Source organism: Mauremys mutica, chromosome 1, assembly GCF_020497125.1.
Source record: "Mauremys mutica isolate MM-2020 ecotype Southern chromosome 1, ASM2049712v1, whole genome shotgun sequence".
Lineage (NCBI taxonomy): Eukaryota > Metazoa > Chordata > Testudines > Geoemydidae > Mauremys > Mauremys mutica.
In genome coordinates, this window is record NC_059072.1 from 163251103 (window position 1) to 163266898 (window position 15796).

The window sequence follows — 15796 nt, forward strand, 5'->3', positions numbered from 1 at the left end:
GTCCTCAAACTGGTTGTGTTTTGCCATTAGAAAATTGCATTTGTTTGCACCCACCCAGAGAACAAGGATCTAGACAATTACTGAACTCACTGCAACTGTCTGAGCACCAAGAAATCATTCCATAGGGAGTGTCTGATAGCTGCTAGAGCAGTGGTCTCCAACCTTTTTAAGCACAAAATCACTTTTTGAATGTAAGTGCAACCCAGAATCTACCTTAAAGAAAATGTAGAAATAACAGTAATTACACACACTCAAACACCTTTGACCTCCCCCTTCTCTGAGCCCCACTCCAATCACTCCATCCCCCCTCTGTTGCTCACTCTCCCCCACCCTCCCGCACTTTCACTGGGTTGGGAGGGTGTGCAGGCTCTGGGCTGGGGCCGACGGGTTCAGAGTGTGGGAGGGGCTCTGAGCTGAGATTGGGGGTGCAGGAGGGGGTTAGGGTGCAGGCTCTGGGCGGGAGTTTGGGTGCAGAAGAGCTCTCAGGGCTGGGGCAGGAGATTGGAGTGCAGGTGGGGATATGGGGTGCTGGCTCTGGGAGGGGGCTCAGGCAGAGGGTTGGGGTGCAAGGTGTGGGTTCTGGGAGGGGACTGGGGCAGAGGTTAGGGATATAGGAGAGGGTGTGGGGTGCAGGAAGAGTTTGGGGTGCACACTCCTACAGGCGCTGCTTATCTGAGGCAGCTCCCGAGTGGTGGCGCGGTGGGACTAAGGCAGGCTGCCTGCCTGCCCTCGCCCTGCGCTGCTTCTGGAAGCAGCTGGCATGTCTGGCAGCGGCTCCTGGTGTGGGGAGGGGAAGGTGGCCCTGCACACTGCACCTGCCCACAGGCATTGCCCCTGCAGCTCCCATTCACTGCTGTTCCCCGTTCTCTTCCTCCCCCATGAGGAAGTTCCGTCCCTCCTCAGCCCGGCTGGGGCCCTCCTAGCAGCACGGAGGAAATCAGACCCACCTCCAGGAGCCTCCCCCAGCTGGAGGAAGCTCCATGGCTGCTGCCTTCACAGCCACGCTCTGAAGGCAGCGTAGCCACGGAGCTTCCTGCAGCTTTGGGAGATGTCCAATGGTGGGTCTGATCTCCCCCTGAGAACAGTCGTGCAAGGGAAGAGGAAGTGTCGTCCCTGCTCAGCCCCACTGGAGCTATCAGCAGGACCCTGATGCACAGTAAGAGCCGTGCCCCTCCTTCTCCCCTACAATAGCTACAATTCATGGTGAGGATCTGATGTCATGGTTCGTGACACATTTTTCACAGCCTTGAATTTAATAGGGCCCTTACCATGAATTGAACCATGGGCAAGTCACTTAACCTAACCATAATGTCCACTGGTAAATGCTCTGTGATCCTTGGATGACCGGTGTTATTTACTGTCCTATTATTGACTGAGTGAAACCAAGCATGCCAGTTGCCATTCACTTTGTAGTATTGGAGGCTCAAGAGAGTGGCTGGAAGGGCTGGTAGTCTGTAAATCTCTTGTCTTCAGGGGCTCTGATTCAGGTGGGTCTGAGAATCCTGGCCTGGTCATTCCTGAAAAGTGAGAGAAGCTGGTCATTACTGAGCAGCTACTCTCTCCTTTTACAGTAAACATTAAGCTGGCATCGGTGAGGTATTTTTTGCGTCAGAAAGCTAACATCCCCCTCCCACACCTAGTCTCGTTCACATTCAGCATAGCATGATTCAGGGAGGAGGGCTGTCCACAGTAGAACTTGGTTATCTTTTTAAACAAAAAACTCAAATTAAATGAAAATAATATTATTTAGGTTGCAGAGTCCAGCACTCGAAAGTAGGGAAATGCCAGTTTTACAATTGTCTGGGTAACCTTAATTTGGCCCTCGTGTGTCGACACATTATGATAATGTCTAATTGCATGATCATATACTGCTTTTTCCCCCACAGGACCCCTGCTTCATTCAGTGTACAGAATGGGTGTATACGGGGGTAAAATTAAGATTGCACAGACCACCATAAATATGGCATTTCCTAACTTTCAGGGGCTTAACTTCTCAACCTTAACATTCTCAACGTTTTTTTTTTTATAAATGTAACTTGCATATAAAGCCTCTAGTTGCTAATAGGCATCACAGTAGAACTGGGTTTTGAGGACTGATTTGAAGGACAAGGCAGGAGCTTCACAAACTAGTTCAGGAAGGGCATTCCATGCATAAGGGGCTGCTGATGTTCATTGCAGGGGGGTTGGGAAGGAGAAATCCTAGCGGTGCTTATATGACCCTTAATGGTTTTGGGAAGAACCCTGCAGTGTCTTGGTACAATACAAATTACTCTGTACAACTCCTGCATACTATTGTTTTCATTTGGCGTGAGGAGTTGCTAGATCTGCTACTGAACCAAAGGAGTCTGAAATCTAGCATCTCTATTACAAAGCAAACCAGTTTTAATTTTCTCTAGTGCTGTTCACATAAAGCAGTAGGGAATATAATTCCATATTAGATACTAAAGTAACCAGCCTCTCTGATGGATAATTAATTTCTGTTCTCCCCACCCAAGGCAAACACTTAAAAAAAAAAAAATCTGTCTCTACCCAACCTCATTCTAGGTGAGCTGCATGAGAAGAGACCTTAAGTTTCTTTTTCTTCACATGGTCCAGCAACTGTGGTTGCACAAAACTTCTGTTCTGCAGCTCCTATGTCTGTTGAAACAGCCTTCTTCTGTCTTTGCTCATAGACTCTCCATCACTCTTCAGATCTCCTCCAGACAACATATCTATGATTGTCTGAGCCTTTTGACCTATGTAATTGTATTGCATCTCTTGATAAATGGGGTATGAAGCTATGTAATAGGACCACTAATTTGAATAATTGTAATCGCTGAAAACTGATTTTGTGGGAAACAACTTCCGTGTTTGCTCTCAAACTCTTGGTCTCTGGCTCAAATCCAGGTCAGGTTGGCAATGACTTGAAGCTGTTATTTGATGGCTCTGTGGCCTGTGTGAAGTAAGGTGGTCGCTTCTGTCCAGTTCCTAGTGAATAGGGTGGGGAAATCAATCTCTTCTCCACCACAACTGTGCCCTTAGAGCACAGAGGCCAAGGTTTACATAGATCATGGAGAATGAACTATTTCTTCACCTGTGCAGGGTTAGGGTGGGAAAGCGTGTTGCTGGGACAGCCTGGTGGGGATGCTTTATTGCCTGCTCTGTGACAGACTGAGATGTGGAGTATCCAGGGCTATTGCTCTGGCACTTCCTGCCAGTGGTAAGTGCACTTGTGGAGTAAGGTGAATCATTCAGAAGTGGGATTTTGAATTTTTTTGTTTTTGTTTTTTAAATCTGTGCAGGAGGAGAGAGTGGATATCTCAAAGGTGCTCAGAGAGCTATGGCGGGACTTCCTGCAGTGCTATTCCTCCCGGCCTATGCTCTGCTGGTCTGTGTGGTGGGCATTCTCAACTTGTGGCTACTTCCAGGTAATAAACTACACACAAGGCTTGTGGGAAATGGTGCTGCCTTCTCAGAGGTTCGAGATCTATAATGGTGGCGTGGAGGCAGTTTCTACACTACTAGGTAAGCTATCTACTTAACTCCAGTTTCAAAGGGTGCATGTCACAAGGCATCTAGAAATAGCATGTTACGTCCTTCAAACTCAGTATTGCCAAAACAGGTCTGTTGTTGAAGTGCTTCCTACCATGTATAGGCGAGAGAATGGCACTGAATCAGATTTTCATTGGGTGAGTTTCATGTGAAATGTCTAAGGGCGACTCAGCTGCACTGCGCTGATTTTGTAATCCAAGAGGTAGGTATTGAAATGTTGAAATACCTGGTCTTTCTACCTGCGATGTGCAGTGTTACAGGACCCTCCCAAAGCAGTTGCAGCTCTGGAATGTTTAACAAAACACTCCAGGTGTATGACAGACTCCCTATGTACTATTAGGTGTTAACATGACTGCCAGTTTAAATACAGTTGAGGATATATGGCTTTATTGCTCAAGCAGAATGAGCTGCCACCATTTTTAGTTGGAAGTATTGGAAGAAACTTGTGAGCCTCAAAGTAGTCTGCCCTGTAACCTCAGTTGCCAAAGGTCTTGCTTGACTGAAAGGGTCAGGTAAGGCATAAGTGAAAAACTTTTGTGTAATAGGAGAAGTCTACTGGACATTATTTGTCTCAGCTGTGGGGATACTTTTTAATACTGCTCTAATGTGCTGACTCAGAGGAGCACTAAATGATACACAGCTATGGAGCCTAATGCAGTATTGCCCTCCTAGCCTAGTTGGGGAAACTGAGGCAATAAATATGCATGGCCGTGTATTCCTTCCCTTCCCCAGAGGTGCTGAGCACTTGTGTGGGGTTCAGTGGGAAAGGGTTGCTCAGCACCTGTGAGGACTAGATCATAAGAGACTTGGCGCTGTACAGACCATCATGTTCTAAGCACAGAACCCAGCAGGTTTAATTCCCACCTCTCTGCCTTAACCATTAGACCACCTGCCTCCATAGTGCTCGGCCAAGTTTAAATCAGTAACAGAACAAACCTGACTGCTAGAGTACAGTACCTCCTGATGATGGGGTCAGAATAGCTCATTCAGGTCTGAGCCGGAAGATTGTATGAGAACGAGTGAAACAGCTACAGTCTGAGGCACCAGGTTGCTCTCTTGCAGACCTAGGGTGGGATTTTCAAAAACACTTGGTACTAACTTGATTTTATTCCCATTGAAGTCTAGTAGGCCGTTACCATAGACTTCAACTAGAGATGAGTTAGGCCAATGATGAGTACTGTTGAGAATCCTACTCTCTCTTGATTTTAATAAGGGTTTTGACACAGTCCCACGTGACATTTTCATAAGCAAACTAGGGAAAATGTGGTCTGGGTGAAATTATTGTAGGGTGGGTGCACAGCCGGTTGAAAGACCATACTCCAAGTAGTTATCAATGGTTCACTGCCAAACTGAGAGGGTATCCCATTGGGGCCATTCTTGTGTTTTGGTACTCGTCAATATTTTTATTAATGACTTGGCTAATGGAGTGGAGACTGTCCTTATAAAATTTGCAGATGACACCAAACAGAGAGATTGCTAGCACTCTGGGGGACAGGATTAAAATTCAAAATGACCTTGACAAATTGGGGAACTTGTCTGAAATGAACAAGATTAAATTAATTAAAGACAAATACTTAGCATAGGAAAGAAAATCTCAAATGCACAACTACAAAATTAAAGATTACTGACTAGGTGGGAGTACTGCTGAAAAGATCCTGGAGGTGATAGTGGATCACAAATGGAATATGAGTCAACTATGTGATGCAGTTGCAAAAAAATCTAACATTCTGTGGTGTTTTAACAAGAGTGCTGTATGTAAGACATGGGAAGTAACTGTCCTGCTCTACTTGACACTGGGGAGGCCTCAGCTGAAATACTGCATTTGGTTCTAGGCACCATACTTCAGGAAAGATGTGGACAAACTGGAAGGAGTCAAGAGAAGAGCAACAAAAATGATAGACTGGGTTTTCTAAACCTTCTATGATTAAAGGTTAAACAAACTGGGCATGTTTAGTCTCGAGAAAAGTCTTATCAGGCTCCCCCTCAGCCTCAAATCTATTAGGAGCTGTTATAAAGAGGACAGTGATCAATTGTTCTCCAAGTCCAGTGAAGATAGAACAAGAAGTAATAGGCCTAGTCTGCAGCAAGAGAGATTTAGGTTAGATATTAGGAGAAACTTTCTAACTCTAAGGGTAGTTAAGCACTGGAATAGGCTTCCAAGGGAGGTTGTGGAATGCCCATCATTGGAAGTTTTTAGGAACTGATTAGACAAACACCTGCCAGGGATGCCTCCAGCAAGGGTTTGGACTTGATGGCCTTGTAGGTTCTTTGCGGCCCTACAATTTGTGTTTTTCAAATGTACACAGTAGTGGAGCTCCCCTCGTACACATCTCATATATTTAGACATTGGTTTCTCTTAATCTAATGCACAGAAGACTTAAGCTGAATGTCTGAGCAGCTATCAAATTGTATTTTGTTTTCCTTTCTACTTACAGGAGCTGTTGCTGTATTTGCTGTGGGTTACATAAAAGTGTCCTGGGCTACCTGGGGTGAGGTGGCATTGGCTCTATTCTCCCTCCTCATTGCTGCTGCTGTATATGTCATGGACACTGTTCGTAACATCTGGCTGTGTTACGCCTCATATGTAATCTTCAGAATTGTCTACATGCTGCTCATCACAATAGCAACGTAGGTATTTTAATAAAAAATAAATAAAAATAAAAAAAACTTGACAAGATTATAGCTGTCTGTCTCAAAACTGGCTTAATGCTTTGCATGTAGGCAGTACCTTTTGTGCCAGGATCTTACATTTCTTTACACTTGAGCTTTGACAAATTGCCTGCAGTTCAGTGGCAGACCTGGGAATAGAACAGAGGTTTTGTGATACTAAAGTCATTGTTTATAAATATTGGGTAGTGCCCCTGGGAGTGGAATGCAGCAACTGTTTAATCAAACACTGCAGCACTACAGCACAGGTTAGCTAGGAAGTGAAGGAAATACTATAATCCACTGTAAACTGCCGAGGGAGTTTTCCTCAGTAAGACAAATCTGTTGTCTTGGCCAGATTCCAATAACAAGTCTTCTCCTTAAAGGAGGAGGGTGTGAGTCAGTGCAAGCGTGCCCCCTTCTGCCAAGCAGGGCATGGGCCCAGCTCACTCAGCGGGGCGGTCAGTCTGTTTCTAGTGTCCAGGAATCTGAATACCCTCTTTGTTTTCAGGTACCACAGGGGGTTGGTCCCTTCATCCCTGGGCAACTCTTTAGAATTTTGCTGACAGGAGCTCCTTTCTCCAGCCTGCTTACTCTTCTGATAGCCCCTGCTTCCCAGCCCTTGTATCCCCCCAGCTGCTGAGAGACTGCCAGTCAACAGTGGTTGGCAGTGCCTGTATTAACCCTTTAGTTGCTGGGCCAGTGTGGAGTACATACACCCCGTGCTAGTGGGTCTTCTGTATCTCTTCTGAAAGATGGCCCCTTCCAACGGCACAGTGCCATGCAGGTACCAGGAGAGAGTATTTCAGTACTGACTCAGATAAAGAGTGCAACTTACTGAACTTCTGAAACTATTTTCTGCAGCAGTTTGGGTTTCCCGGTGACATTTTCCCCAGTGCTAGCCAGCTTTGACCCTGCTTATCTTGTGAGATGTGTAAGATCACCGTGCCAAATGATATGGCTGTGGAAATATTTAGCCAGTTTCTGAATTAACTTTTCACCCTACATAGCTTGCTTATCTAAACATTGTTTTACCCTGAAAGGTTCCTTCTTCCCTTTTCCTCCTGTATTCATATTTCTCCCTTTGTTTTTCTGCTTAGGTTCCAGATTGCTACCAATCTAAGCATGGAGCGGTACGCCCTGGTGTTTGGTATCAATACTTTCATTGCCTTGGCTCTGCAGACTTTGCTCACCTTGATTGTTGTCGACTCCAGTGGTCTTGGGCTAAACATATTCACACAGGCAAGATCACTGCTTTATCTTTACTAACTGGGGAAGAAGGAAGGGATGTAAATCAGGATGTGGAGCCTCTCTCCTGCCTCTGTCATCTGTGTGTGATTCTGGTCCAGGTTGTTGCTGTTCAGAGGGTGTTCAGTGGCCTGCTCTGTGACCTTGTGTGTGGAGAGGGAAGAAGAAGAAAGTGTTTCAGTTCTGTTGCTAACTGACAGTTATGTCCATGTTACAAAACCACAACCACACTTAGCACCAGTTGGCTGCCTTGTTAATTTTCTCTGAGTAGTCAAGGATGGAGGCTGAGCTCCCATCTTACCCCATTGAGGCAGGGTTTGAGTCACAGGTGTTTGGGAGAGCTGGGCTGCCACTGTTCATTATAGACCTGTTCCTGTAGCCCTGTGCAAGTGAAGCTCCTGTTTAGTTCAGTGAGAGGTTTTTCTGTGCGCACACTGTGGCATTGGTCCCTTTTAGGTAAGCAGTCTTGGAGACTAAACTCCATTTGTCTAGAGTCTTTCACCAGTTCTAATGAAAGTAGTAATTAAATCCAGTGATGAACTAGATGCTGCACACTTTATTCACCAATCTTATTTTTAAAAAACCTTGAATATTTTTCCTTTCATATAAGGATGGAGAGGAGTGGATTTGCTAACCTTTAACTTACCAGTTTTCTCTCCCACTCTGCAGTTCATGATCTACGCTAGTTACTTTGCAGCCATATCGCTGGTGTTCTTGGTCAGTGGCATATACAGTGTTATGAAGAACTACAGAAGACAGGAAGAGATGCCAATCAGATCTACTACAAGCTCTTCTTAGTGCAGCGAATGAGGACATGTTCAGCTGTCATGTATGAAGATGAAGTATTTATTAGTGTCTTTGCCACTTGTTTTCCAAGGCAGTCATCTGAAGTGTAATTTATACTATATTAGTAGCACACATCAGAGGGGAAATTATTTAATTAGATCTTATGTAAGTAAGAATAGACATTCCTTCTCAAATGCCTTTTTTTTATTGTTCAGTTCCATGTGTACGGAGGTGCACTGAGTTATCACAAGTTTGCTCAAAAGATGAAAGGCTAGTGAAGCCTGGGGCTCTGAAGATCATCAATGCAAATAAGGCTTTGTGTGTATAAATGCGCCCTCTGTCCACCTGTCAGTGTTTGAGCACGAAAAGCCTGGAGCTACTGCAGGTCAATGTGAGGTTCACTAGCAGAGCTGTGGGGCGGGGGATGGGGAGATCCGGGGCTGGAATAGCAGGGGGCATGCTGTAGGTCAGAATGGAGGTGCATTGGCTGAGCTATGTTGTAGCTGGCATTGTGCCTTACCCATGCTGTTAGACGCACACTTCTGAGTTCTGAATATATTTTAAATTTGAGGTTTGTATGTCTGTACGTTTCTTCATATCGCTTGTACTATTTCTACCTGGTCTGCCATCCCGTCTGTCAGAATATCAGATGTAGCTTTCCTTGGTTCTCTCCCCTGAAAGCTAAAATGTGTTCTGGATTAGCCTTCTGACACCAGTGAGTTGGCTGTTGGCAAATACATCTTGTTCTGGGAAAGTCCATGCTGCGGCTTGCTTCAAAAGGGCTATAATGCTGGAGAGAACCGAAGAAGCTATTTGTCCAGAATACTGGTCTGTGGGATCATGGATGTCCTTTAGGACTCGACTCCTGTGATGCAAAGGCCACTGACCCTGAATGCTGTTACTGTAGTACACTAGTACTGGGAATGAAGTTGACTGACTGCAGTTACTGCAGTTTTTTCATTTAAATACTCATTTCTTTGGCATTTTTTCTTTTAAAACACTTGGTGACATCCTATTTTGATCAGGTCTGTCCATTCTGAAACCCTTCCCCCTTTCTAACTGGACAAGAAAACTCAGTGCATCCTAAATCCTGTCTTTGTTTTGCAGTTTGGACCACTTGGGACTCGCCTGAGTAATTTGGAAAAGGAAATACACAAAAGATTGCACTGCTGTATCTAAATTGGCTCTTTGGGGAGGGTCAGTTGCTATGCTGTATGCTTCCTATCCAGCTGATTCTACCTTTATTTATTTATTTTTAAATGCAACTGAGGTTTCACAGGGCAGAAGATTTTTTTTTTTTTTTTTTCCTGCTGAGATCTGAGAATTGTCCATGGCGGGATGTTGGGAAGGGAGATAGTTCCATGAGAGAATGCTTTTCTTACAAAGTGAGCCACAGAATTGTGTGTGTAAGCTCATTATTCTCCTGATGTCCAGGACCTGATCCATCTCAGGTTTGAGTTACTTTAACGAGCCCAACAAGTATAGATGGACTTCAGGCAAAAATCCCAGGATCTGGACTTCCCCAAACTTCCTGATGTTTGAAATCTGGTTTCTTAATGTTTCCTGGGGCCATTTTTTGCTGACATCTATTTGTATGTAACTTAGCTGCCATATCCTGAAAAAGAAACTTGAAAGGAACATTTAAGTGTGTGTTTTAAGAAAACTTCTCAAGCAGTATTAGAGGGTAGGTTTTAGGCTAGGAGAAATAGTGATTAAACATAATTTGATAACTGTTCTTGGAAAACGGATGGCCATTTCACATGCAGCCCTTTGTGATATAACCTCAGCCTGGTTGTAGATGATACAGGAGCATGGGGATGAATAACCAAAAGAGGAAGCTGAACCTCTAGCTGTGGCTTCAGGGTGGGGAGGTGGGAGAAGAGACCTGGTCAGGGATAAGGGGGCCGAAGCTGGGGCTGGGGCTGGAGCAGAGGTGGGAGCGGAAGGCCTGGGTGGTGCTCCCTCCCCACCCCCGTGGAGGATGGCCTGGGCCCCACCATGCCCCCCCCCCATCCCCTGAGTGTTTGCCCCACAGTCTGGGGACCTCTGTTACAGAGTGATGTTACTAATGGATTGTGGCAAGATCAAAATGTCTGTAGTACAAAAGTTATTGCCATGTCTGTTTTAAATATATGGTCACTTGACACTGTATTTATTTAAACCAATGAATGTAGGTATCTTAAGCCTGGAAGTCCTTTTCAAGTTCTTATGCTATGCCATGACTGTGGTATCCAAATGCTGCAGTGATGGAGTAGTATAAGAACCTAGATGGAGATTTTGTTGTGGAGGGAGTGATGTTTGTGGAAGCAAAGGTACATACATATGAAATATTGCAAACAAGACATAATCATGGATAGGACTTTTTTATTTGGTTTTGTTCTGATATTACAGCAATTTTATCAAATAAAGTATTTTACAAAGTATTTCCTAAAATGATCTTATCTGTATTTCAACACCTTGCTTATCTTGAGCATTGCTACAGCAATGGACATGGCTTTTTCTAATAGTTCTTATGTAACAGGAAATGGGGGGAGGGGCATAATTAATTAAAAAGGAACCACAGCTACAACAAATCTTGGTGGATGGCAATTAACTATTTACTGTTCTTGGTAGCTTTGTAGATGTCAGTATGGCTTGGTTTGGCTTGGCTTTTGCAAAACCTGATCCAGTAGAGTGAGGTTTGAGAGAGAATGTAGGCGCTCGAAGAGTAGCTGTTGCTCATGTGGCCACTATACAGCAATGGTCACACAGAAAGACTCTTGCCTCAATGTAAGTACTGAAGACATGAGCCACAGGCCTGAGAATCAAACAGCAAATATCCCAGGTAAGAAGTAGAGGCCAGCTATGAAGGGGAAATATTTTAAAATAGGATTTCTGGGTCCACATCTGAAAATTAGGTTAGAGGGGTAGGGAGACAAAAATAGTGCTGCTGATGTCACCACCACTACATCCACCAGCAAGCAAAAAGAAGTAATGCTACCACAGTGTCTTCTCTATAACCAACTCTTAAAGATAATTGCCTTGGGATCTAGAGTATTTTTAATTAGTTTTATGTACTACACCTCCCCCTGCCAAGGCTTCTGGCTTTACAGATGCTATCTCATTTCAAAAAGTCTCCTCTCTCATATTTAATGTATGGAAGAGCTGAACAAACAAGGCAAACTTCCACTATACAAGCAAAATGGTGAAATTGACAGCACACACAGTGCCATTCAAAGCAAGAAATCTATATAATGTAGAGTAGTATGCTTTTTTAAAATTGTGTGTGGATGTTTTGCCCCAAATTGGTGGTGTCCCTCTAATTTGGAAAAGGGTTGCTTTGGTCTGGGACTGTATTGATTTGTTGTATCCTAGTGCCACCTAGAGCACCAACCAAATTACTGAGAAACCAAACAACACCTACAAACTGCAAAAAAAAAAAAAAGATCCCGGAACACTTATTGCTCTCGGAATACACATGGTAGTGGGCACTATGCTTGGTAGCAAGTATATGCAAGTTTGGGCCAATAATAAGGGAAGGTTGAAACACATTTTCTAGTACTTCACTTTTACAAAGTGCTTCTCATCCGAGATCTTAAAAGTACTTTACAAATAAGGTCAGTATCATTACCCCCATTTTCCAAAGGGGGAAACTCGGGTGCAGAGATGAAGTGATGTGCAGGATCACCCAGCAGGCCAGTGGCAGAACTTAATTCCTTATCTTTAATCTGAAAATTGATGACAATGGATCACCCTTCTGCCTTACCTGGATGACTAGATGAGCTGATTTAGCTGGGTTTCCAGGCAATCCAGGGGATTAAAACCTGATGCTTACAGCTAGATTCAGCTGTGATGGTGAATTATAAAGGTGAGATTCACTCAGTGATGTGTCTCTACTTGGCACAAGACTCCCAGTAGAAGGCAGTTTGCTAGGCAGGAGGTCATAATTGCAGCCACAACTATCCATTGGTAGAGTGCCCTGGAGATAGTGAAGCTCCAAAAGTGCATGGGGGTGGCTAGGTTTGCAATGAGCCAGCAGCCAGTGAGGGCATTCTTAGAAGCCCCCAGCAGAACTTAAAACTAACATCTCCCATGGACCAACCCTAGTGGGCAGGGGGATGGAGTGGAAACACCTCCCTTGAAGTAAATCTGGAGGTACAACATGAACTTCTCTGCCCCAGCTATGCCACCTATTACTTGCTATGGATTCTTTGCTAAGGATTTATAGTCCCAAGCTTCTCCTTTCTTTTTTGGTAGGTCTAGTATTGCCTGTGGAAATTAGAGCAGGCTTGATGCAAAGTCTGTAATGTGAGTCGTCATGTCAATAAGCATCTATTTCAGTCTAGCTAAAGGTGACATATCTAACCAACGGTTCTCTGTGCTGTCATCACTTGCCCATTAAAACTGTTTTTTGAAAACCAATGGCATGTTTACCATAAGTGCTAGGAGACTTTCAGAAAAGAAGTAATACAGCAAGTTAAATTGGCTATTTAAATGTTACTATAACATTTGTCAGAATTAGTAGTGGAGCCCTACGTTATTTGCAAGGTGTTGACAGGTGCTTAGCAACAGTGACAGGCTCCCAGCCATCTAAGTATGCTGCTGATAGCCACCATTTCAAACAAAAGGGTTTCTAGTTCATAATGACCTGTTTCTATTTATACATTTTAAGGCTGGGTTCATTGCCATGCAACAGCTACCAGAATCTGCTAAGCACAAAGATACACTGTTCTACAATCTACAGGTATTATTTGTTTTACACTCTATAAACATCAGACAATCCAGGATTTAACTGTAAGATGTTTTTATACTTAAAGATCTCTTTGAATTCTTTCCATTCTACCCCTTATCATAAATGAGATATGAAGCTCCTTAAAATTTGTGGAAGTTATTAATTTGTGTTAACTTCAACATTCTACTCCTAACTTAATTTGAATTTGATCAGTGTTCATTGCTAAACAAAACATGTTTAATATACAATCTGACAAATGTAACCTTCATAACCTCAAACACAGATGTAATCATAAATCATTTAATACTATTTCTTAAAACTTTTTAAATGTATACCCTAATGGTCTTCTCTTAGTATGTGTACTTCCACAGTAAGTCATACAGTTATAACAAAACTTAGTACACTGAAATTCTATGGCCTGTCAGAGGTCTATTAAGGTATATCTCATAAAAAAAAATAACTATATAACCAAGAACTTATTTCAGTTGGCTTATTTGTACTTATGAACATAATTATTGGAATATTGTGTATGAAAAAGGAAGTGATTTCTAAAGTTTCTCAGAATCTTAACTCAGGACTTTTTGTTAGTGCAATTTAGAAATGGACATCAAAAACTCACTTCATGTTAACCCAGTTGGTTGGGTTGGAATACTTATACTTAGCATTCAACAGTTTTCATCTTTACCTGATTTTTCACTGCCCTGCGCTTGTAGCAATTTACATGTATGCAAATCCATGTTGCAATGGTTTAAAATGACTAAAGCAGTGGAAGATAAGATCCTAGCTATCAGTGTTTAAAGTGGGTAAATAAGTACCTCACTTTTCAGAATACTTAGCACTTATACTTAATACTGTCTAGACCATAAAAGTGCTTGGTCCTGCCATGAGGGCAGGGGACTGGACTCAATGACCTCTCGAGGTCCCTTCCAGTCCTTGAATCTATGAATTACAGTGTTTTTCCAAATGAGACACAGAATGGCTCAGTGACATGCCCAAAATCACACAGCAAGATGACAGTGACAGAAATGTGAATCCTTGCTGTCTAACTTCCAAACCCTACTTTAGATAATTAATATTCATAGTTTATTTAAGAACTATTACATTGCAGTGGCAGTTTAAACCTCATAATAGAGAACACTCTCACTACATGCTACTGTTTTTCAAATTTTTGCATAAACTTCAGCTCATAAGGCATTTTATCATGTTTAGTAGTAGTGGCTGAAAGGAGAATTTGAGTCATTATATTTTTTTTGGTCATTTGTTTAGATGTGTGAATGGGAGAGTGTTATTTTCCTCCATTTAAGCATTTTCAGTGTGCTTTTTGTGCCCTGCTTGAGCACCTTACATCTGATGAGCTCAACCGCCTTCACAAACAATGAGATGCCGTACATACACTTTCTGAAGCAGCTAAGCTCCCCTATTTTACAGGTGGGGAAAGAGTTGTGGGGGAGGAACTTGCCCAGGGTAACATTGTGAGTTGGTGTTAGTGCCAGGGTTAGAACTCAGGAACTCCAGGCTCCCAAAGGCACATGGAATTCTTTAGATAAGTACTTTTCAAGGGCTGGAATGTGACCTAGAAGTAGATTGGAAGAGGGTGGTTGGTGGAACAGGAACACATCTCATTGATGAGAAAGCAGAAAAACCTTTTAGCTACTGGGACCAAGAAAGAACCTGGGCAAGGGAGGGAAGGAATAGCTCCCCCTCCTTCTGTTCCTGCAGTCTCTACAGCCCTTCTCTCAATCCTACTGCAGATCTTCACACCTCTTTTTTTTTTTCCCCACTTGCCAAGTATCAGATTCAGGACAATGTAAGTAGCACATCAGGGCCTGTGGAGATAACCTCACCACCTTTTGGGGGTGATCTTATCCAGAGCTGAGAGCTGTGTGGGCACGGTGAGGAGAGGCACTTCCATCACAAGTCCTAGCCCCCTGCAGTACCCAGAAGCCTCTAATTGTTTCTTCATATGACCCCCAACAGATTGTGGGATTCTGGGTCATTGTCTGAGTGGCCGAATTGCATAAACCACAATGTTCAGAACCACTGATCTGTGAAGCATGCTGCCAAAAACTGTCATTTAAAAAATGTGCTGTGAAATTAACTGTGTAGACAGCTGTGAAGTGATTTATAAATAATGACGTGATAGTGTAGGTGGTAGAAATATTTAATGGAACTTCTGCATTGTTCTTCTCCCTTATGTTCCATCCCATCTTTGTATATATGTATGTATATTAAATTAAACTGCTGTTTGTGGTGGTGTTGCTATCTCGGTCCAAGGATATGAGAGAGGCACGGTGGATGAGGTATATATTTTATTGGACCAACTTCTGTTGGTGAAAGAGGCAAGCTTTGGAGGCTCACAGCGCTCGTCTTCAGGTCAATTAAATTGCTGTGTGGGCTGGGCCTTAGCAAAGGAGTCCAGAAGCAGAGGGAAGGCTGCTAGGCCAGTCACCAGTCTTGTAACATTTGCCGTTTCCTTAAAGCCCCAGCTCCTGCAATTTTGGGAGATTTGGCTTGCTTTTCTCTTTTTCTTTGAAAAAGTAATTTTCTGTGCTCCTTGGCTGAAGAGAGGCGTGAAACTATGCCCACCGTGGACCCCAACAACAGCTCAGAAACCTGAGGGGGGGGGAATACTAGTGGTGGTTATACTTTAAATCTCATGATTTCTGGGCCCTGACTCTTGATTTGTGTGGGCTGTGCTGGAGACCATCTACAAATGGGCAATGGGGCTTGGTCACCTCATGTCTTGAGGCAAAGGCCTCAAGTGCCACATGTAGCGTGTGGTGTGAGACATCAGCCTGTGGCTGCATGTCGGGCTGGACGGTGGCTTCCCTAGGAGAGCAGGGAACACGGGCAGAGGGTGCAGTGCCCCAGCAC

The 15796-nt window shown here is 43.6% G+C and overlaps 1 protein-coding gene across 2 annotated transcripts in view; it reads left to right on the plus strand.

Moving 5' to 3' along the window:
- SLC19A2 (solute carrier family 19 member 2) overlaps positions 1-10634 on the plus strand; it is a 29241-nt gene extending 18607 nt beyond the window's left edge. For both annotated transcript variants that reach the window (XM_045001692.1, XM_045001691.1), the window contains exons 3-6: positions 3282-3504; positions 5967-6159; positions 7278-7419; positions 8095-10634. In XM_045001692.1, the coding sequence (XP_044857627.1) occupies positions 3282-3504; positions 5967-6159; positions 7278-7419; positions 8095-8223 (687 nt within the window). In that variant the 3' untranslated portion in view covers positions 8224-10634. The remainder of the gene's footprint in view (positions 1-3281; positions 3505-5966; positions 6160-7277; positions 7420-8094) is intronic.
- The last annotated feature ends 5162 nt before the right edge of the window (positions 10635-15796 follow it).